The sequence below is a fragment of the Anopheles merus genome, chromosome 3L, assembly GCF_017562075.2.
Source record: "Anopheles merus strain MAF chromosome 3L, AmerM5.1, whole genome shotgun sequence".
NCBI lineage: Eukaryota > Metazoa > Arthropoda > Insecta > Diptera > Culicidae > Anopheles > Anopheles merus.
Window position 1 is genome coordinate 27,150,465 of NC_054085.1, and position 20,883 is coordinate 27,171,347.

Sequence of the window (20,883 nt, forward strand, 5' to 3'; positions counted from 1 at the left end):
TTGAGCTTTTAGCGTCTCGTGCGATATCAAAACTCTTGCAAACTGTGCAGAAAATCGAACCACACCGGAAAGCGCTTTGAAACCTTTGTTCAAGTTTCAATTCGAACAATTGCTGGATAGTCGTAAAACCTGCACGTCTCGCTAGTACACACATTACGCGCTACACCCATAAATGCGAAATCGATAACATTTTCCAAAAACTATACAATCTGCCCCGCTGCAGCAGCATTGTTGTACCGCTGCTGTTCGGAACGAATTGAGCCTTTCAGTTCGAGAGACGGGGAGAGACGTGGCCTTTTGAAAGAAAAAAAAAACAGCGTAACAAAGACTTCACTATTGCGATGGATTGCAACAGCATGCAAAGAAAACAAGCGTTTGTGTGTGCAGGATGGTATATTTTTATGTCCTGTCATTAACTCTGTGCGACTGTGCGACGGGGAACGAACCTTGGGAGGAACCTTCTTCGCGTCGGTATAATGAAAAGCCGCTTGCTGAAGAGGACTCGCGCACATACAAAAACGGACACATCCTGTCAAACGCAAACATCCATGCCCGCTGAACCGCTGTTGCGTACGTCAGCGTCGTGTGAAAAGATTTCTTTTGAAACATTGTAAAAACCTGCGGGCACCTTACCGGTCTCTTCTACTCCCGGCTTATTCGACGCTTTTCATATTCTGTTTTTCTTTTTGAATACCCAATGGGCAATAAAATGTTTTACAATAATTCTCACTTTCGGTTGGTGCCCGCATCCTTCCCGCGCTCTGCGCTTCCCAGTCGACCAAAACGGTGCAAAAGGTGTAATAAAATTACTTTTATTACAGAAACAGCACGTCGCCGCTGGCAGAAGGGCAGATTGGTAGAATGTTTCATCGTTTTGTTATTATTTTTTTTTACTTCGTTCCTTATAAGAAACTCTCTTCTCTATTTATTACACTGATGTTGCATTTTTGTGTGATTTTTTTCTCTCTTCCGTTACATCCTTACAACTCCCGAAGAAAAAAGTGTATGAATAGAGAAGACGAGGCACACTTTGATGGTGAGATTTTGCTTTACACACTATCGGCGGCCAGCATTTGCCGTCCAAAAACATCCGCTTTTTCTTTTTTTTTTCTTTTTGCACCGGTGTGTCCACCCTGAACCAGAGGGAACCATCAATCGGGGTAGTGCTACCGGGGGTCTTCTTATCGATGAGCGCGAACAAGAGTGGAGCGATAACGATGCTCACGGGAAAGGGACGCCGGGGAGGAAAGCAGCCAACATCCCCCGGTTTTCATCGCTTTTCTACAGCCAGCGCGGTATATTTTTTCCATTTTATTTTACTTTTTTCAAGCGAGAACACATAAAACTCCCCAAGGAATGTAATAGGCTAGGTGCTTTGTGTTGCGGTACTCACCCACCCACCAACCCACCCCGCTCGGTTTGTGATAATCTGGCGGACGCGAGCCTCTTTCCGTTGGCGTGTCCGCGCTGCTGTACGCTCTCGAGGGAAAAAAAAAACCGAAGGAATCAAATCATCTGGCAATCGTTTGTATTCTGCTTATTTATTTTGTCCTTCATTCGTCAAGGGAGTACTGCACCAGCACGGAAAACCCCAGCACGCCCTAACGGAATCGATGACAATTCTTCAGCGGTTTCAGTTCCGTTTGATGTGCCTTGTTTGGCAATAAATATTGATGGTGGGGGCAGGTTACTGACGTGCGCACACGTCCGCGGTTGCCAGATACCTTTTTTTTTTTGTTTGTTTGGTATGAGCGGTTTTGCGTCTTTGAAGTTGTAGCGTCGAATAAATACATTTTTGAAGCAGTAAAAAAACCTTTTCAAGATGTAAAAACCAAACTCTTCAAAAAGAATCATCCACTTTTGCGCGGGCTCGTCCGGGATTTGAACCCGGGACCTCTCGCACCCGAAGCGAGAATCATACCCCTAGACCAACGAGCCTGTTGTAAGTGGCGGCGTTTGTACGCGGTTTTGTATGCGCTTACGCTTTTGCACGCACCTGTGCCGCTCAGTGCCGTTTCCGGATCGAACGTCAAGTGGCAATGACCGCGCGGTGACTGTTTGTGATAAGATAGCCGTTTACTTTTTGATGCGGTCTAATATGGGACGTTTGATGTGCGTTTATTAATAGAATAGTGGCATGCATGGAGATTGTAGCAAGCATAAAATGAGAATTTTTTAATATTAATTATTGAATTACTAGATAAGATAGTGTGTAGAGCCTTCAAACCTCCAGTACAATTACTGCTATTCGACCTGAAACCTGATTCGTTTGACAGTTTTATAGTAAGAGTTACTCGATTTTGTACAAAATGTGTTATTATAGATGTTATTAGCTCTTTCTAATTGATTTTAGTCTACAAAATTTAGCAAAGGTAGTCAAAAAGTGTAGGAAATACAAGACGAATGTTACATTTTATTTATTTTTAACAATTGTTTCGAAATTGAATGAGTTTGGACTGCATGTATTTTTTATTTAAAGCTATCGTTGTACAGATATTCCCCGATATACACTATACCCGATGTACGCAATATTCTAAATTTGAAGGTTATTTTTAGCATTTTTTTTTATATATGTCATATCAATTGTCAAATTCAAAGTAAGACCCTTTTTGATTGAATTTCAAAACTCATTTTAAAAGGTACAAAATTGTAATCTTCAGTTGGAATCAGATCAAATCACTAATTTAGTGGCTAACACCTTGAAGTCGTCTTCAAACAAAATTAAACGTACATTAAATATACTATTTGCAATATGCTTCAATAATTACAACTGTTGAGACACAGGCACGGAAGCCCTGTCATTTAATCGTGTTTAACGAAACACGAAGATCGTTTCGTTGAGCTTTGAGCTTTCGGCTCGGGCGATTAGTTTATAAGTATAAGTGTAGTTCTAGAAATAAACCTCTCTTCTAATTTTGCAACTGAACAAGCCACAACCGCCGGTAAACATCGTACGCTAGAAAAGTTACACCGAAACACGAAAGACAAGATTATCCGAAATCGTAAGATCGAACAACAACCTTACGCATAAAAATCACTCATCGTGTTAGTATTGTTAGTGACGTCTGTTCAAAATCCAAATCAGAATAATCCAAAAAAATCAACAACAAAAAAAAAAACTTGAGCGTACACATTCGTGCGGACGTAAAAATTATTATCCTGCCTTCGCAAACACAAAATCATCGTACATCGTTAATCAAACAATAATCTGTACAACATGTCACAACACAAGAAGCAACACAAAAAACACAAAAAAAACCGACCAATTGTTTTCACATTCCACACCCCGAAAAGATTCCTCTATGCAACCAGCGCTACAACCAATTCCACAAAAGGTAAATCTTCACCTGGGATGTGTCCCGTGAGATGATGATAACAATGATGATATTTGAAAAATTCTTCCCCAAGAGACCGAAGTAAAACAAATAGCAGCAAAAGAGTGTGTGTTTTTTTTTTTTTTTTTGCGTCAACCCTACACACAGAAAAAGGACATTTTCCCATCAATCGACATGTGGTGGCAGATTTTATTTGTCACATGAAAACGGGTGACTGTCACAACACCATGACAAGGCACGTTTCAGCAAGGTGCATTCTTTGCATTATTCTCTTTCCAAAAGTCCTGCCCCACCCATGAACGAACAGCACATAATCAAAGACGCTAATCGGCTGTGTTGTGTTGATATGTTTTTGTCACCATTTGGCACCATGAGATGGCAATTTTTCTTACACGCTTGTATGCGCTGTGACTCTCCGAAAACAGAGCTGTTTGCACAAGTTTTCCAATTTTTCACCCAAGGTTGAACGAACCTCACCGTTGAAGAAAGATTCGAATCCCATTCTGCGCAAACACAAACACACACCCCCGACCTGACCTGCCGCAAAAAAAAATCGTTTCGTTTTCGAAACGTTGTGAAATCCGAACCTTTAAAAATCGAAACCTTAATGTGACCTTTTCCCCCCCCCCAGCGTTTTGCATGCCAAAAAGTTAGCGATAGGAGCGCAAATGTTTCGCAGAACGAGAGTTTCGTTATACTGCCAACAATTAAACCCTGATTAGGCAAAGTTCCCCACGTCCCCCCTCTTTTGCTGATTGTAATTTCGGGTTGTTCTTGAAAACGACCTCTGAAGACCGCTCTTTTGCAAAACAAACTCACAAAATTTTGCCAAAATCCCTTAAGGATCTCTCCATGTTACAATCGGGGAGCTCGAAACCGAAACGTTAACGAGGCGGCACATAATGTGAAGGAAGTCCTTTGCGAAAGGCCCATTGGCATCGTTTAGAATCGTTCGAAGCAAACAATTCTCGATCACGATTTGCACCAGAAGGGACCGGAGAGCCAGATGGGCTCTGACCGTCCTTAAACTGGCGTACAAATAATTAAAACTTAACTCTTCGGCTCCGCTCCGCTGGAAGCTTTTGCCGGGTCGACGGGTTGACGGGAAACTAAGCGGAAACTATCCACCGAGCTCGAAACGACCTAATAAATTCAATTAAACAACGATCAAGTCGCCGGAACGAGTGCATGCGCTTCCAACTGTGTGCTGTTGGTTTTATTATTATTTTTTTAAACACAGCGAGCAATAAGACGGCCACCACAGAGCCACGAGACCGAATGGGTGTGTATTCACAGTTGTCACCCGTACACTGTCGGAGCAAAACCTTCACAGCAGCAGCACCAGCCGGGATGATGCTGTCATCGTCACCGAGGCAGGAAGTGTAATTGAAATAAATAATAAATAATTGTTCTAAAATATCTCACCGATGTGGAGCTAGGAAGGCGCACAAACCAGCACCGCACTAAGAGGAGCCGCCAGACGTCCAAGTACGGGCGATCGTGAGGCTCGTGATATGTCAGAATCGCTCGCATTCCCCCCAGCCGATGGCGCACAGACAGACACATTACACACCGGGCGCAATGGACCTGCGAGATTGCGAGATGGCGAACGGAATCGGAGGCTGGCCCTTTGTGATGCAGCAGCGACAGCCGGTGTGTGTGTGTGCTAGAGTTTGTCAACCCAGGCGAAGGTCTTCCGTTGTGGATGCGAAAGTCTCAGCACTAACGGCGACTAAGCAGCTCGGTGCTTTCTGGAGTTAATATTGTTATTCAGATGTGTAGCCATTAAAGGCAAGCTTGCGTTAGTTGTGGTGTTGTGTTTGTACAATGATGATAGTCAGGAACTTCGTTACACCTTTAAAACCTACCATTTGTTCCTTAGAGGATTTAAGTATTGCACACTAAATAAAAAAATCGTATAACTTCGGTTAAAATTAGCAACTGAGTTCTAAACTGTTTAGGCATGAAATTTCCGAATTTTTTGTTTGAATTATGCATGATTTTAATGTTTATTAATAAAAACATGCAATAAGGATAATCATTACAGTGGTTGCCACTAAATGTTGACTTTAATCACCTATTTTTGTGTCCTAAGCATCAGTTCTTGACAGCGTGTCACAATTGTTGCCTCTAAGGCATCGATTTTCGAGTAAGTTAATCGCCTTACAAAATTTAACGTAATGTCTGAAATTATGTGTTCTAAAATATTATTATATTTTAGTTAAGGAGTTAACGATATCTTTGATAATAAAATAAAATAAAAAGTTTTTATAAATCTGCTAACATACCTTGCAAATTTGACATGATTCCTAAAAGAGTCAAAAATTGTTGACTTAGAGACAAAATTAGGTGCGTTAGAGTCAAAATTTGGCGGCAACGACTGTATACAACTTTAACTTTCAACTACTTTATAGATACTAACACTGCTAGTGACACATTCGCAATCAGTGTGTACAACAAAACATACTAAATTGAACACAAATAGCTCCAAACCAAATAAAACATTGAAACAATCTGTTTGTGTTATTAAAAAGATCAATAATCACAATTTCACGCGCGCCCAATATTGCTCCACACACACACATTGCAAGATAAACAGGCAATTCAGGAATGTCATTTACATTCATGGCTGGCTTTGGCGACAGGAGCCTGCAGTATGCGACAACTTTAACTCCTTCCCCCATCATCCGTCAGTGAAAAATTTTACATGCAGAATGTTGCTTTGTTTGTTTATTTGGTGCGGACATTTTACAACCCACAGAGCGCGGTGCACCACACACACACACACACCGCGCCTCCTCCCCTCCTGACGGATGTAAAAGGTAATAAAACTGTAAAATTCGTCAACTCCAAAACTCGTGCAGGCAGCCATTCCCAATACAGGCAGTGTTATTACCGGCTGCGGCCACATGGGAGTTTTCTTTGTGTGCCACACACCACCCCACTCCACAGCTCCGTGGAAATGCGTGCGTGTGCTTGTAAACATGTGCAACCGCGGAAAATCAATATCGAAATCATCCATGGTAGCAGCTTTTTTTTTTGGGAGAGCGCAAACCATTATTCTTATTGTAATTTTAATGTAACAGGATTAATTTTGGGTTCCATAAAAATAAAAAAAAACACGCCCACTGACAAACCAGAAAGATAAAATGTTACAAAAACGCACATTTCCACACACACACACGCACACATTAGCCCACCATATTTATTTGCATTTTTTTAATCAAAACAGATGCGCGATGGGTTGTAAAAGTGGGAAGTTTTGTTTGCCGACACAAGGTTCTTTAAAGCCACAGGACCCACCTTCAATTCCCACCAAGCCTTAGGCAGGGCCGGTACTAATAAAATGAATGAAAGGCAGCAAAGAGCTTTAATTGCATTACGGGATAAAGGTGGAATATGGTCCCTGCCCGTGGCAACCGACGACAAACGCACACACAATTTAACGGCCACAACACAATCAATATAAAGATGCCCTAGCCTAGAGGAGAATGAAATACAAAAAAAAATTATCCCAAAGAAACAGAGAAAGACGAAGGACGGCAAATTGCTCATAATGGTGTGCAGGCAAAATCCGTACAGCCTCAGTCAGGAAATTACCATCATCATACCGTCCCGCGGTGTTGGTGGTGGGTGCGCAAAATAAAAATAACGATAAAACGTTCTGCATTAAATAATAAAATGCTTTTCTGTCTTCCTGCTCATGCTCCATTCCCAAAACCAAAATATTGTTCGTTTTCCATCTCTGAGCTAAGCAGCAAAAATGCCACGCTATGCGGTGGTGCTTGTGTAAAATTGCATTACTTTTTACGAGAAATGGAATAAAAAAAAACAATGGAAGAGATGGTTTAATACTAATTTGATTTGAAGATAGTTTTTATCCCCGCTGCAAATCTCGAAACGCATCAATGTTGTAAACTCGACAGCAACACTTCAAAATAGGAGCACAACATTCAAAAGCGCCATCCCGGGGGGAGGCTTTCAGTTCCAATTTTCCAATGAATCCCCGGTATAACGATAACGAGCGATGCCCGTAAAGGCCCACTATCAGTGGTTGTAACCAATGGTGATGGGAGATATAAAAAAAAAAGTCTGACGCAGGACATGTCTGCGATTAACAAGATGTAGTTTATCCTACAGGAACGCCATCCCAGTCCTCCCTCCCAGTCCCCGCATGCTATGAAAAGCGGTATAGAGAGACTTCTTTTGAAAGTTCCCCGTACAAGGGGAGAGTCTATTCCTCACAACTCCTATTCCTGGAATGAACCAGGAACCCGTGTGCACGAGTGTTTAACGACTGCTTGTTAGTGGTAGTTATTTTTCCACTCGAGTCGCTTCTACAAGCGCACGGAAGTTTTGCTATCTGCGAGGATAGCGGCGTTAAGATTGCAAAGGATTCAAGGAAGATGGTGAACAAAGCAAATGTTGTCACAAAATGCTCGGATGAGGATCATATTTTGCTACGGGAGTTGTAAAGCGATTTATTTTTAGGATTCCTATGAATTGAGATGACATGTATATTACACGGAAGTTGTGGAAGAATCTCTGAGGAATCTCTTTCATATAAGTTGATGTCAACCGTGTTACTTTTGATCAATGTGATGTATTTAACGAACGTGTAAACCCCAGCAGCGAAGAGTTCAGATTAGAAGAGCTAGTTAAAGAAGTTTGAAGGAATAGTATACTTGGAAATCAAACACTAACAAATTAGTATAATGTTGAACGAGATACTCAGTTTTCATAAATCCCAACAAATGAGATTCATTAATTCATAAATGTTTCAGGAATGAGCTCTGTTTAATTTCTTACAATTCCTACAATTTCTGTTACACTGTTGGAATATATACTTGCACGTCTATTTTCAAACAGCTCTTCAATATCTATTAGCTTTTCGTAATTGAAAATTTAGGCTGTTCTAGGTGTAATGTCTCTCCATTACATTTACAGTCGCTTTTAACATTATTTAATGAGTATGGCACGGTTAGAGGGCTATGCAATACAATTCTAGTGGAAAACATGTCCAGGTCTTCCTAGCAAAAGGACGCTAGCAAAAGAGATTTCGCCATACTGATCATTTGGTCTTTTGTTGATCATTTGTATATCTAGCAGCTATGCCACTATTGACACTGATTCTAACCCGGTCGAGCAACTAATATCAAGCCAATCCCCAATCCTAAAACCAGTCCCTTCCCAGCATCTGCAGCAGCAACGAAGAAATTACAGAAATTTATGGATTATTCAGGATTCAAAAATTGATGTACAACGAACTCAGTAAAGAACACAGGATCATAACGAAGTTGTATAGTTTTGAATGACTAAAGAAAATATATAACATAATTTCGATCAATCCTTTTCCTTCTATTAAACATCAACTTAATGTTTGGATATCAAGAACTTTGCATAATTGAGTTAAGACGCGGGATTCTTCAGAACTGATCACCCGAACGACTTTTCGGATCGTTCTCAAACCCGATTCCCACCGTTTCTTGTTTCGTGTTGTTTAACCGTGCGTTAAGATACACATCCATAAACTGACCGGGGGAGTCACAGCCGTAGCAAATTCCAGAAATTTGAACCCATCACCCGAACCCGAAAGCCCAACGAGCCCAAGCAGCCCGCGGTTAACTTCTATGCCAGAACCGTTCCATATAGGTTATGGTTTTTTTATTATTATGCAATTTAGTTGGTCCTTCGAACCGGATCCCTTCTTTGTAGCCGTAACTATGACAACCGGCCTCACCAGCTGACAACCGAAGCGAACACGTAGCCCGTGATGAAACAGAAACCTGGTGAGAAGATTCGAGTTCGGGGTAAAAGGGAATCGTGTGCACACGGGTAAAACTGAAATGCGCGAAAAGAAAACCCCGTGAAAACCATCGTCGAACCCACCGCGCTCTGAAGAGCTCGCTCTCGGTCAGCTGTCATCGCAAGCGAGGTAAAACACGCAGGAACAGCAACCGGAACCGAAGCACAAGGTGTTGTGTTTGTGTGTGTTATGGTTCTGTTTGATTCTCGTACATAATCTAAAAACACACCAACAACAACACCAGTATGCGAAATTATTCCACCGGAATTACATAACCATAAACCGGTTGGATCAGTGAAGCAAACGAGTGAAGCTCAGAACCAGGGACGTGAAGCCGACACACACTCACACTTGCAGCAGCAAAAGAAGAAGGGTTTCCCCTCTTTTTCTCGGTAAAGAATTGGATCGCTTGGACCCTCTTCCTTTGGTCTACTTACTTGCCCCTTCCTGCGTATGCTGAGTTTCTTCTGCTTGTCAAGTTCCTGTACTTGATTCTTGAGACGCGCTTCAAAGTGCGTTTCTTACTACTCTCGGCGGTTCGGTCGTTCTTACTTTTCGTGGACGTCCCGGTGTGTTTGCATCGTCGAGCACTGCTGACATCTTTCAGGTGCCTCCACAAAAAAAAACCCCAAAGAGAACCCCGTTCCCCCGTGGCTTCCTGTGATGGAGATGAAACATGAAAACGCAAAACCAAAGCAACCCGTACTCGAAGTCACGTGTGGAGAGGGGAGGTAGAGAGGCCTTTGCTTTGTTGCTGAAAGTTTGGAAGGCATCTACACAGTTTTTTGGTACTTCGAACCAGGTTCTACGCCACCAAAACGCACAACTAAACAGCCGTCGAGTGACCGAAATTTTGGCCGCGCGGCTATCACAGACACAGCTGGATACCTTTCGCTGTACGAGAATAGGGTCCCGCGATTTTGTTTGGCTGTTTTTTTTTTTTTCATTTACGGCCCCTCAGTCTCCAAAACCGCGACGACCCGCGGCGTGTTCTTTTCGCTGAGAGCATAAAATTTATGCGCAGTTCTGTGCCGCACTGCTCTCATCTACGTGTGTTTGTGCATGCGAAGCAGTAAGCAAACCGTGCCCAAGAACAGTCAGCAGCAGCAATAGCACCTTAACCTAGAAGAAGTGCGTTTCCCCGTTTCCGTTCACAGAAACCATTCGCAAGCGGCAACATATGCTAACGGTATGTCGGTGTAGTTTTCGTTATTCCTTTTAGCCTGAAGTAGCATTGGAACTGGATCCATAAGAGCATGGTGTGTGTTTCAGCTACACTCGCAGCGTAAGGTGAGTAAAAATCGCAAAAACCTATAAAGAACACACGAAAAAAAAAAACCCCCGAATCCTCCCTTTGACATTGACTAAATGCTTTCCCGGTGTGGGTTTATTTTCGGTGCTGCCGGGTTTGCGTTTGCTTTCTGTGCAAATATGCTGAAAGGTGGTTTTTGGGAGCGGGGATGAAAACGGCTCAAAAGGGGAACTGCTGTAAAGCGTTATGCTTGAAGCATACCTACCGAGAAATGCCTTATTCAAGGCAAAAGCTGAAATTTTTGAAAGGTAAATTAAATTTAGTTTCTATATTTTCATCTTTCAATGCTTTGAACAAAAGAGCTATTCAAATTTGAATGTAAATTGATTGATAAATTGAAACAAAAAGATATCATTGACAACCAAATTACTCGTAGAAGTACAAATAGACAGTTTTTTTTACTTTTGAGTTCAAACTTGTCATTTAAAAGCGTTTGAAGATTAGCTTTAATGATTTATGATAAAAAATACAATTTATAACGAAATAAATTGCTAAAATATCTTAAAAATTATTTAATTCTCATGAAAGTTTAACCTTCCAGATGAAAAAATACGTAAAATAAGTATGAAAAAGGTTAAAAAAACGACAGGAAATTGAATTTTGATTCATAGTTTACAAATAATGGAAATTTTCACTACATGAATTCTCTTTACTTCTTGTTTGGCTCAACAACCGATGCCGGTCAAGGCCTGCCAACACACTTGTGGGGTTGGCTTTCAGTGACTTATTGATTTCCCCCCATAGCAGGATAGTCAGTCCTACGTATGGCGGCACGGTCTATTTGGGGTTTGAACCCATGACGGGCATGTTGTTAAGTCGTACGAGTTGACGACTGTACCATGAGACCGGCTTAACATGACTACATGAAATATAAATTGATATTTGAATCAATAAATAATAAATCTAAATTGATTTTTTTTACAGTTCAAATTCGTGTAGTTCACAATATATGTTGGATAACAAGTGTTCGAACATTATTGATCTTCTTAAAAATTCTTATTCCTGAACAATTCTTTAAGACGTGTGTTCTGCTACACGTCTACACGCAGACTTAGCTTGAACAAAATATTAATAAAGTCATCGATGCAACTCAACGTAAAAATCGTGTAAACATGCCATTTATACTGTAAACTCAATGTCCATACTAATCAACATAATAAGTTGAAATTGAAATTGTATACACAAAAACAGAACAAAAAAAAACATAATATTTCAACAAAATGAGAAAAGGTCACTTCTAAGCTTTTCGTACTGCGCATAAACTACTCACTGATTTTCTGGCCGTGCGCGCATACATCTATCACCATTATTTCAAACCGCGTTGACAACCAATTAAGTGTTGTTTTGATGTTGAGGCCCGTTTGGACAATAATAACTACGCTTCGCTAATACATGGTTTCCCCCCTTTATTTCTCTTCCTCTGTAGGCTGACACTTTATTTCGCACCGTGAATGTATGATCGATTGCACGTGATTGTAGAACGCGCCGACCTGCGCTCTGTTATAATGACACCGAAGCAGCAGCAGCAGCAGCAATGGCAAATGTCCTCCAAATTCTTTCCTTGAGCAAAAGGAAGGAAAAAAAATGGCCAACTCCATCAAAATCATCTAAAACCCGGGTACCGGTCTTTGGAGCGGCATTGTGTGACGCACATTCGGGGACGGAAATAGAACGCGCTCTGCGCCGAAAACACCGGTGGTAGTAGTAGTAGGTTGAATTTTCCACGCAGTGGTGGGTGCAAATGTCCCACAAACTGGGCGGTGGAAATGGAAACCGTTTGCCAGTTGGTGGAACCGTACCCCTCAGGAGGGTTGATTTCCGCATTGATACACTCCTTGTCGGCACACGCCTACACGGGCGTGGGCTCTTTCCGTTTTTTTTTTAAGTTGTCACTCCTGCTCCTCCCACCTCCGTTTCCTATATGATGTAAAAGGAATTAAAGGCGACCGTGCTCGGATCGCCGGCGGACGGTAAATCGTGTTAGCGTTAACATGTGTCCGCACAGCCGGTGTAGCGCAACGTGACGTCGGCGTGGCACGGAAGCACTGACCTGGTCAACCTGGGGCTGTCGGTGTCACCGGTGAGCGCGCGGCAAGATTAATACGCTTCTTCGCCCGGTTTACTTACGGGTGTTTCAACTTTTCATCGGCCTGTCTAGAAACAGTAAGGGTGGTGGTAGATGGTGCTGTGTGTGTTTAGGTTAGGTTGGTTGTGTGCTGCAGGCTGCAATGGTTTGTTGTTTGAGATGGGATTACGGTAATAATTGATAGAATTTATTGCAGCCAGTTGCAGGAATGCAGCGGGTGACAGTGGATTCATCTAGAAATGCTCATAATTGAACCCGTGAACAGTAACGGTGAGAAATAGCTGCCACTGTAATTGTGTCATTCTTAATTAACACATTATTCAGTTTGTTTTATATTTTTATACATTGTAGCGTTATTTATCATTTTAACTTGTATGGTGTTTTCAGTTATAATATTAATAATGTTGATAATCTCATTCTAGCATTATTTTATTGTTCTTTTTTCTAAATTTGTTATGTTGATTACTCCTTTTCTGTTTCCTAATGCAAGTATTTTTAGTTAGAAAAATGCATTTTTTTAATTTTCAGTTTCTTTGCTTTTCTTCATGAAAATAGCTTTTCATCTTTTGAGCAGCCGCTATAAAATCGGCGTACAACTGTTTCGCTTTCCATTGCTGTTTGTTCTAGTTCAATTATTTACTATTTCTGACAAAATGGGACCACCATTCTACTAATAGCCATATTAAAACCAACGCGAAGGTATCATCAATCAACGATTTAAACCACTAGTCTCCGCGCACACCATACCAAGCTTTAATAAGAATTAATCCTTCATCCGTTGGTAGGTCAGATACACCGATACGGCTAGCAAAACGGATCTCAATTTTTCCTTTTCTCATTCGGACATCCCATCCCATTCGTAAATATAATACATCCTCATCATTCGAATAATCCTCTTCCCTCCGTGTCACAACAGTGTTTGAAATACGTTTGAATGTGACCACACGAGATAAAGCAGCACTAAAGGGAGCGCACGAACGAACATCGTGCCGATATGGTGCGCACCAGATTGTGCAACAATAAATAATAACCCCCCCCACACACACACGCCGCATGATGTACGGTTTCTTCGCTGATTGCACAAAACACAAAAATAGCACCACAAAAAAAATCAAATAAAAACAACAACACTCACCAGAGTGGAGGTAAGAAAGCAGGATAAGGAATAGACCCAGCTCAAAGAGTTAATTGTTTATTCGCAATGGTGGAACAAGGGTTCAGTTTCAACCGGCCCGACCATTTGGTGTAGTGTGCGACTTTTTTTTTTTTGTTTGCACTCAAATGCAATTACCGGTGCGCCTTTCTGGCCGATCTTGCACTTATGGGACCGTACCGTTTCAAATAAAGCACCGTTTTTTTTTTTTTGTTTGGCATCAAATTTCAGAACGTTCTAACCACTTCGTCAGGAGGGGGGGCGACATACGCAAAAGGCGTCCGGGTGTGTTGCAAGAGGCAACATCCGTTCCCCGCTGGAAGGTGCAGCAACTCATTTTACATCGGGAGCTATTTTTAAATGTTTAATAGCAGACAAACAAACAAAACCCGCCAAACGTACGATACGGAATCAAAACAACGGTGTCCAGTTGTGTCACCCTCCGGGGTGGAGGGGAGGCGAACTTGACACTGAAAAATATCTGCCGTTTGCAGTTATTTGCGGATTGCAGGATGATGGGGTTGCAGTGGCCGGTGAAGCTGGTTGTTTGTTTGGATCGTTCCGCAGTGGCGTGATAAGACCGGGTAAAGTTACCAGCACCCCGTCCAAATTGCGAACGTCTTGCTATCGTGTGGTTTTTAAGGTAATAGTAATGGGCTATTATTTTGATTTTTTTGTGTGTTTTTTGTATAATTGATCTTGAATATATGATTAACGGAAATATGTTATGCAAATATTGCATCATAAGAAACAAATCAACCGTTACTTGAATGTCTTGGACAGTCGGGACATGACCATGACATACTTGAGAGGCTGTGAAAAATCTATTTACAACAACTATGGATTCGAATTCGTCTACTTACCCAAAGATCCAGAGATGGACGCAGTTACAACGCGTGAAGAAGGTCCCAGGCACATCCACGAGCTTGGCAAGCTCAGGGCATTTGGCACACGCCTTGATGATTGAATATCTTGGATCTTTCCGATGGTATTTAAGCGTGGATGAGATGATACAATTGGGGCAACAATGTCCGCTTTCTTAATTTTACACTCCAATACCAATGATTCAGAGCTGCCGGAAGATTTACTCCGTTCCTTCCTTCATTTCTTGCGAGTTACTACAAAAGAATAGTTTTCAATTAGCATATGTTGAGCAGCAACAACAGCACAAGAAGATCTCGATAGTAAATACCAGGTATATTGTTTCTGATCGATAATCAAATAGGACTCGATTGTTAACACCTGTAGTGAATGTTGCACAGATTATATATACTTTGTTCTTTGTTGGAAGAGAAATGCGTAACTCGACGCCTCCTTTTTCTGCTTCTTCAGCCATTTTTGTAGGTTACTTTTCCGCGACAAGCGTTTGTGTGGCTGAGACAGTTTGACAGTAATAAATAAAAGTGTAACCACAGGCTAATAACAGTGACCACGGTTACAACACCACCAGATGTTGTAGAAAGATTGTAAGAAAACGTTTCTAGCCGTTTTATCACTGAAACCCTTTTATTGTCATTATTTGCAAATTTTGAGTAATGAATCATTTTTTATCATTATTTACATTCGTTTCGTCCGGCTAGCATTGTTAGCAAGTAGTGACACTGCTGTCAAACTGTCAAAACTATACAACCGCGCATTAGCAAGAATCGGCTCGAGGAAGTAGCAAGTGATCACGTAATCAAGAAACAGCAGATTTTTGGCCACGCAATTCCAGTGCGGCCAACATGAAAGATCTTCCTCTCCAACGAAAAATGCCGACAGTTGCCAGCGCAGCAATCCCTCCTACCCGCACGTCATCAAGACGTACGAAGGGAAAGGCCAATCAGCCAGGCCGGTCCATGGAAGCTGGTAAAGGATCATCCCGTACCATTCAACCATGTGAGATAATTGAAATCGAAGACGATCCCATGGACCCGGTTCCGGGGCCGTCCGTTCCTATTCCTTCCCAACAAGCACAGACCTCGCAACGCGTATGTAATGACAAGGGGATTGAGGTGAGGATGAACAATCAATCAACTCAGACTAGTGAGGCAACGGGCAAGAGCAGTCCTCGAGCCTCAAGTGCGCCACGGAAGCCTTCCCTGCAGGTATCGATCTTACCGCCCCAGGGTCAATCTTCCGGAGCGATCCTGACAATACGTACACCAATCGAGATCAAGGATGGACCTGTTGCCTGTGTCGAGGGCCATACCTCAACGGCCCGTCCAATAGCACCAATACAACCAGCCGTACGCTCAACCGGTACATCCACGGAGGCCGGTGGTGCATCCGCTTCTTCCGCCACGCCGACCGTACCGAAGCAGCAGACCGCCTGGCAACGAGCAGTCAATGCGATTTCGATGGACGACGATGTGGACTTAACGAGCCTGGTGCAGGAACTCCAACCGTACGTAACCCGTCTGCCAACCATCAAAAAGCTGATGATTTACAAAAAAATGCTCGAAATGGTGCAGGAAGAGTACGTAAAAGAGGTGAAGAAGCAGTGCCCGAACACTCGCACAGACCATCCATAAGGCTGATCCGTTACAATAGAATTCATTAATTTTGAACACTAACTGAACTACTGTCCACCGTTTTGAACGCGTCGGAATGCGTTCTTAAGATAAATATAGAAGCCATTGAACTTTGAAATCTCTTTAGTTTTGGTTTTGCGCAAAGCTTGTTCAGTTTTTAGTCCGAAATTTGTACTTAATGAAATTTAATTGAAGTAGATAAGATCACTACTGGAAGACGGTTACTAACGATTGGGAACAGGTAAGTATTAATGATGGGCGGGACGACCCGAACCTACTGGGTCGGAGCCATCCACATGCGATCCGGACCGTTCTGGGTCATAATTTTAATTCCAGTAGGTTCGGTAGGTTCAGAAGGTCCACCAAAGCATAAACGACTCCAACCCGTGGGTGCATTGAGTTCAATAGGTTCATACGAATTTCGAATTTTACGAAGATTCATACGAGTTCAGTGGGTTTAGTAGGTTTGGTGGGTTCAAACGAGTTGGTTTGGTAGGTAAAAGCGAGTTAAGTAGTAGGGTGCGGTGGGCTCATACCAGTTCAGTAGGTTTGAAAAGGAAACTGCTAAAATGTTACTTCATTTCGTTAAAAAACGTAAACTTTCCTATCGAACTCGTATGATCGTACTGAACTCATTTGAACTCACCGAACCTACTAAACTCCCTGAACTCGTATGAACCTACCGAACTCGTTGCACCCACGGGTCGGGCTCGATTCCGGCCAAGCCGCACCTGACTACGGGTCGATCCGTTTGTGGAGTCGTATGACCCATCACTAGTAAGTATGTAACGCTTTCTAATGGACACCAACAACAAACACGTTTGTTTGGAATATTCAATTAATCTTTCTTTTAGGTGGATTGAAGGATCAGAAGTAGTTGCTAAGTATTTCAAAAATGCGAAATATTGCTTGAGTGCCATCAAAGAACATTCCAATCTAAATCTAATAAGAATCCATACGTGCCAGACCCGAAGCTTTATGTAACCATTGGTTCATTTGGCCCAACAGTAATTCGCCTCTAAAGAATTCAGTGCTTATAAGTGATTTTATCGCTTCAATTCCACCACCTTCTTCGATTATGCGTGTTTGTTTACGTACGTGTGTTGTTCGCGATAGCAATTTCTACCAACGCCGGATAATAATTACTGCTCAGTAGCTTTGTAGTGAGTGTAAGGCACAAAAGCAGCTTCACCTATGACCAGCATCCATCTAAAAGACATGTGAAAAGAGGATTAGTTTTTAGATAAGGGACTTGCACGGAGAACATTTCCTTCTTACCAAGTGTTTACAAACAACCAAGTGGTGACGCACTCGTTCACGCATCATGAAGAACGAGTTGGTCGCAGGACCTAGAAAAGAAACCGTAAATCATGTCAATTTCACCTGGAACAAATTGGAAAGTTCAACCTAATTTCATCGTGCTCTTTGCACACATACACACTTTATTTAGCAGAGGATTTACTTTTTGCCTACGATTGTTCAATACAAAACACTTGGAGCGGCCAGCAGCTGGGGAGCCTGTCATCTAGTAGCCGATGCTGTCACACTGACGACGTCCTGCAAAGGGCTGCGCGAAGGAGAAAGAAGCAGCGTGCGTGCTTGTCAAACGCACAGCAATAACGCAGACGAAACTAGTCCAATCAAGGTAAGCTGTGTGTGCGCGTAGCGTTTGATCCAGTTTGACGCAACGCAAGCCGCGGTGTGCAATTTTCAACGCGAAAGGATTTTAGTGAAGCAAAAGGTGAAGTACAGTTTTGATTTGGAGTTACCTTCGTCATTGCTAGGAGTACACTTTCCGAGTAAGTACAAAACACAACTAATTCGTTTACGCACACACAGGAAAAGCGATCCGAATTCGCATGTGAGTTCAGGCGCACACGTCAATCCGTCACCTGCAAATGGAACAAGAACCAGTGGCAATAACCTTCCCAACGAACGTGTTTCTTTGTATTTTAGGTTCTGCGACAAGTTTCTCACCTATTCTTGCCGTTCTTATCAGCACGCCTATCGCCAACTATTGCGTACCCCAGGCCGTCCGGTGCGCGTGTTTTGGTGTTCACGCGAGTTCGTACCGCAACACAATCGAGCAGCACAGCAAGCAGCCGAGGTTGTTGCCTGGCAGGTAAATGAACGCAACAGAGATGGAGGAGGAATCTGTCCCGGAGCAGCAGCTTCCAGCGGAGGTGAAAGATGAATTTGGGCGGAAGCGAATTTTCGGCCAGCAAGGCACGCTGCGTCTCATCGAATGTGTTCACCAACGGCCGAAACTGTGGCATCGCCAGTATCTGCGCAGTCGAGCGTCGGGCATCGAAGATTGGGAGGAAATACAGCGGACGGAATTCAGCACGATCAGTGGTAAGGAAATGCGCTTTAAAACACACACAAAACAATATTACAATCTCCTTCCCGGTTTGCAGTGAATCAGTTGCGCGTGCGCTGGAAAACACTGCGCGATTGCTTCCGCCGGGAGGCTAAACGTATGGAGGATGGAAGGATCCCAGCAATCCGCTGGCCACTGTACGACCACATGCAGTTCCTGCACGGTCACTTTCGGCTGAAGAAGAGTAAAGCACGCAAAAACGGTGGAAAGACAGTATGCCGACACGAACGAGTGTCTTCTCCGCTGCAAAACGATCCCGATGACGCTGAAGTCAAACAATCGATCAAGTTCGTACCGATCGAGGAGAACATCAAACACGACACAGGTCCCTCTGAACGTTCGAGCAATGAGCAGGACGTCAAGGAGGAGGATGATGCATCAATTGATGACAGTGAGGTTACTTACAAGAATAAGTTCCGGCCGCGTTCCAGCAAATCCGCTTCGAGCACGTCGACCGGTGGCGGCTGGATGAAGCCTGATGCCGAAAATCCGGATTGTCGCTTTCTGATGAGCCTGACGCCATTTTTGAACGATCTGCCAGCGGAGGAAAATTTAAAAATTCGCATCAAAATGCTGCAACTGGTAGCGGCTGCGAACAGAAGCTCGGGCTCAGGGTCGTTTGTTAGGAAGGAACGTTCCTAAGGTATTGGAGCAAAGGTCAACGGCATTAGGAGTGCAATTCGAAACGTGGTATGTGATTTTACTCATACACTAATAGAAAATGTTTAGTATTGCTGTCGTTCATGCAAGAAAGGTACAATTTTCAGGTTAAATATTCATCATATTAAATAGTTGTACGAAATTGGATTACAAATCTGGTAACAGGGGACAAGTAGGACGGGATGATTGAATTGAGTACAACATCCAGCAATAGAAGTAGATTAAAAAGCGGCAGCAACATTCTAATCTCTACTTACAGGGTTTGCTGGGGTCAATTCTTAGTCTGTAGTCAGTTCAAAGACTTTAGCTGGCCGTAAGGTCCGGCTAACACTAGCATAAAATATCTCAAATCGCAGGCTAAAGTAGGGACATCATTCCTAGGAGCTAATTATTGTACTTTAACATTCCTAGTTCATCTTTTGCTTTAAATGTAGCTTCGTGCTTCAAGTGTAATTACAAGCATCTCCATATTTTATTATTATTAGTGAGCAAATGTTACTTACCAACTAATCTGTGAATTTTATGCATAAAATACTAACTCTAGATTAAGGCTTTCCGCTCTATTTTTATCACCCCTCTTTCTCACTAATTTTTTCTCCCTTATCAATGTGTTATGCTGATGATTGACTGGTAGGTGTTTCACGTACGACACCCCCAAAGGCTGGATGGATGGGGCCTCCCACAATCAGATTAGCTCCGAATTTAACTTTTACCCATAATCACCTCAACGCATGATTAAGCTGAGTCCGCCGTACAGTCGGCCATACGGTGGAACCATTTCCCTTCCCCCTTTTTCCTCGGAACTTGTTAGTAAGCTGGTTTGGGCTTTTTCCTTCTTTCATTCAATTACACGCCAATTCGCTGGGGCCGTTCATTTCAATGCGCGTACCTCCACCACCCATCTGGGAAGGAAGTGCGCGGAATCGGGATCGCCCGCAGCCACACAAAACCACCCAGTGGCAGGGTGGGCAGGCTGTGCCAATCATCGTATCGAACAAGCCCCTGGGAGTGCGCGTTAGTGGTTAGTGAACGCGACAAAAGAGACCCAACACACACACACACATCTCGCCCGGGAATCGCGGAGTGGAAAAAGCACGAAAGCAGGACCTTGATGTCCGATTATTATGAACCTTTTTTTTTTGTTGGTGTGTTCCTCCCTGTGACCCTCGCGCATTTGTTTCTTTCGGTTTTTATGGTTCCACACCGGCCTTCCGGCGGGTGTCCCTTTTTGCTCCTGGATCATCGCGCACAACAAGCGGCGGTACCATATGGTTCCGAAATTCAGAAAACAAAAACCACCACCGCAAACACCCCTTTTTGCCACTGTCTCCCCCTCTCGGGGTTGGATGGCAAAAGGTGTAGTGTCCCGGGTTTCCGACGCTGAGTCCTATTTTGTGTAAGCCCCCGGGAACACGAATTGGTACAAATTGAGCTCGCGTCCACCTTGTTGTGCAGCTAACGCTCCTTCACCTCCCCTCCGCCTAATGGTGCGCCGGCAACAAATTAGCCTGCGGATGAGGTTGGCTTCCTTCGTTAACGGCCCCAGCTAGCGACCGGTACCGTGATAGGGATGGGAGGGGGGGGGGAACAGTTCGTTAGAATTCGTTATCCGGCGATCCGACCCGGGTAGCTTATCGC

The 20,883-nt window shown here is 43.1% G+C and overlaps 2 protein-coding genes, 2 long non-coding RNA genes and 1 other non-coding gene across 14 annotated transcripts in view; 2 read left to right on the forward strand and 3 right to left on the reverse strand.

The window, feature by feature from the left end:
- Positions 1-15,018, reverse strand: part of LOC121599749 — a 64,579-nt gene extending 49,561 nt beyond the window's left edge. For 2 of the 4 annotated variants that reach the window (XR_006005730.1, XR_006005727.1), the window contains exons 1-2: positions 14,885-15,018; positions 14,556-14,810 (exon numbers count right to left, since the gene is read on the reverse strand). This is a non-coding gene — a long non-coding RNA (uncharacterized LOC121599749). The remainder of the gene's footprint in view (positions 1-14,555; positions 14,811-14,884) is intronic. The other 2 variants (XR_006005729.1, XR_006005728.1) reach the window with 2 other exon arrangements.
- Trnap-cgg lies at positions 1,867-1,938 on the reverse strand. Its single transcript has one exon. It is a non-coding gene; the product is annotated as a tRNA-Pro (tRNA).
- LOC121599748 lies at positions 14,175-16,317 on the forward strand. Of its 2 annotated transcripts, none has more exons than XM_041927799.1 (2): positions 14,175-14,335; positions 15,273-16,317. In XM_041927799.1, the coding sequence occupies exon 2, from the start codon at positions 15,417-15,419 to the stop codon at positions 16,203-16,205; it is 789 nt and encodes a 262-aa protein (XP_041783733.1). In that variant the 5' UTR covers positions 14,175-14,335; positions 15,273-15,416; the 3' UTR covers positions 16,206-16,317. The 2 variants fall into 2 exon arrangements, with proteins under 2 accessions (XP_041783733.1, XP_041783732.1); XM_041927798.1 differs by lacking the exon at positions 14,175-14,335 and adding an exon at positions 15,020-15,158.
- Positions 16,318-17,243: 926 nt separating this feature from the next.
- LOC121600504 lies at positions 17,244-17,724 on the reverse strand. The gene is made up of 3 exons (XR_006005834.1): positions 17,668-17,724; positions 17,484-17,554; positions 17,244-17,414 (listed from the first exon to the last, which is right to left on the reverse strand). It is a non-coding gene; the product is annotated as an uncharacterized LOC121600504 (long non-coding RNA).
- LOC121600502 lies at positions 17,705-19,774 on the forward strand. Of its 6 annotated transcripts, XM_041929155.1 has the most exons (4): positions 17,705-18,004; positions 18,162-18,560; positions 18,623-19,275; positions 19,353-19,774. In XM_041929155.1, the coding sequence occupies exons 2-3, from the start codon at positions 18,332-18,334 to the stop codon at positions 19,225-19,227; spliced, it is 834 nt and encodes a 277-aa protein (XP_041785089.1). In that variant the 5' UTR covers positions 17,705-18,004; positions 18,162-18,331; the 3' UTR covers positions 19,228-19,275; positions 19,353-19,774. The 6 variants fall into 6 exon arrangements, with proteins under 6 accessions (XP_041785089.1, XP_041785088.1, XP_041785091.1 ...); XM_041929154.1 differs by having other exon boundaries at positions 17,706-18,004; positions 18,623-19,774; XM_041929157.1 differs by having other exon boundaries at positions 17,706-17,946; positions 18,205-18,560; positions 18,623-19,774.
- Positions 19,775-20,883: the final 1,109 nt, after the last annotated feature.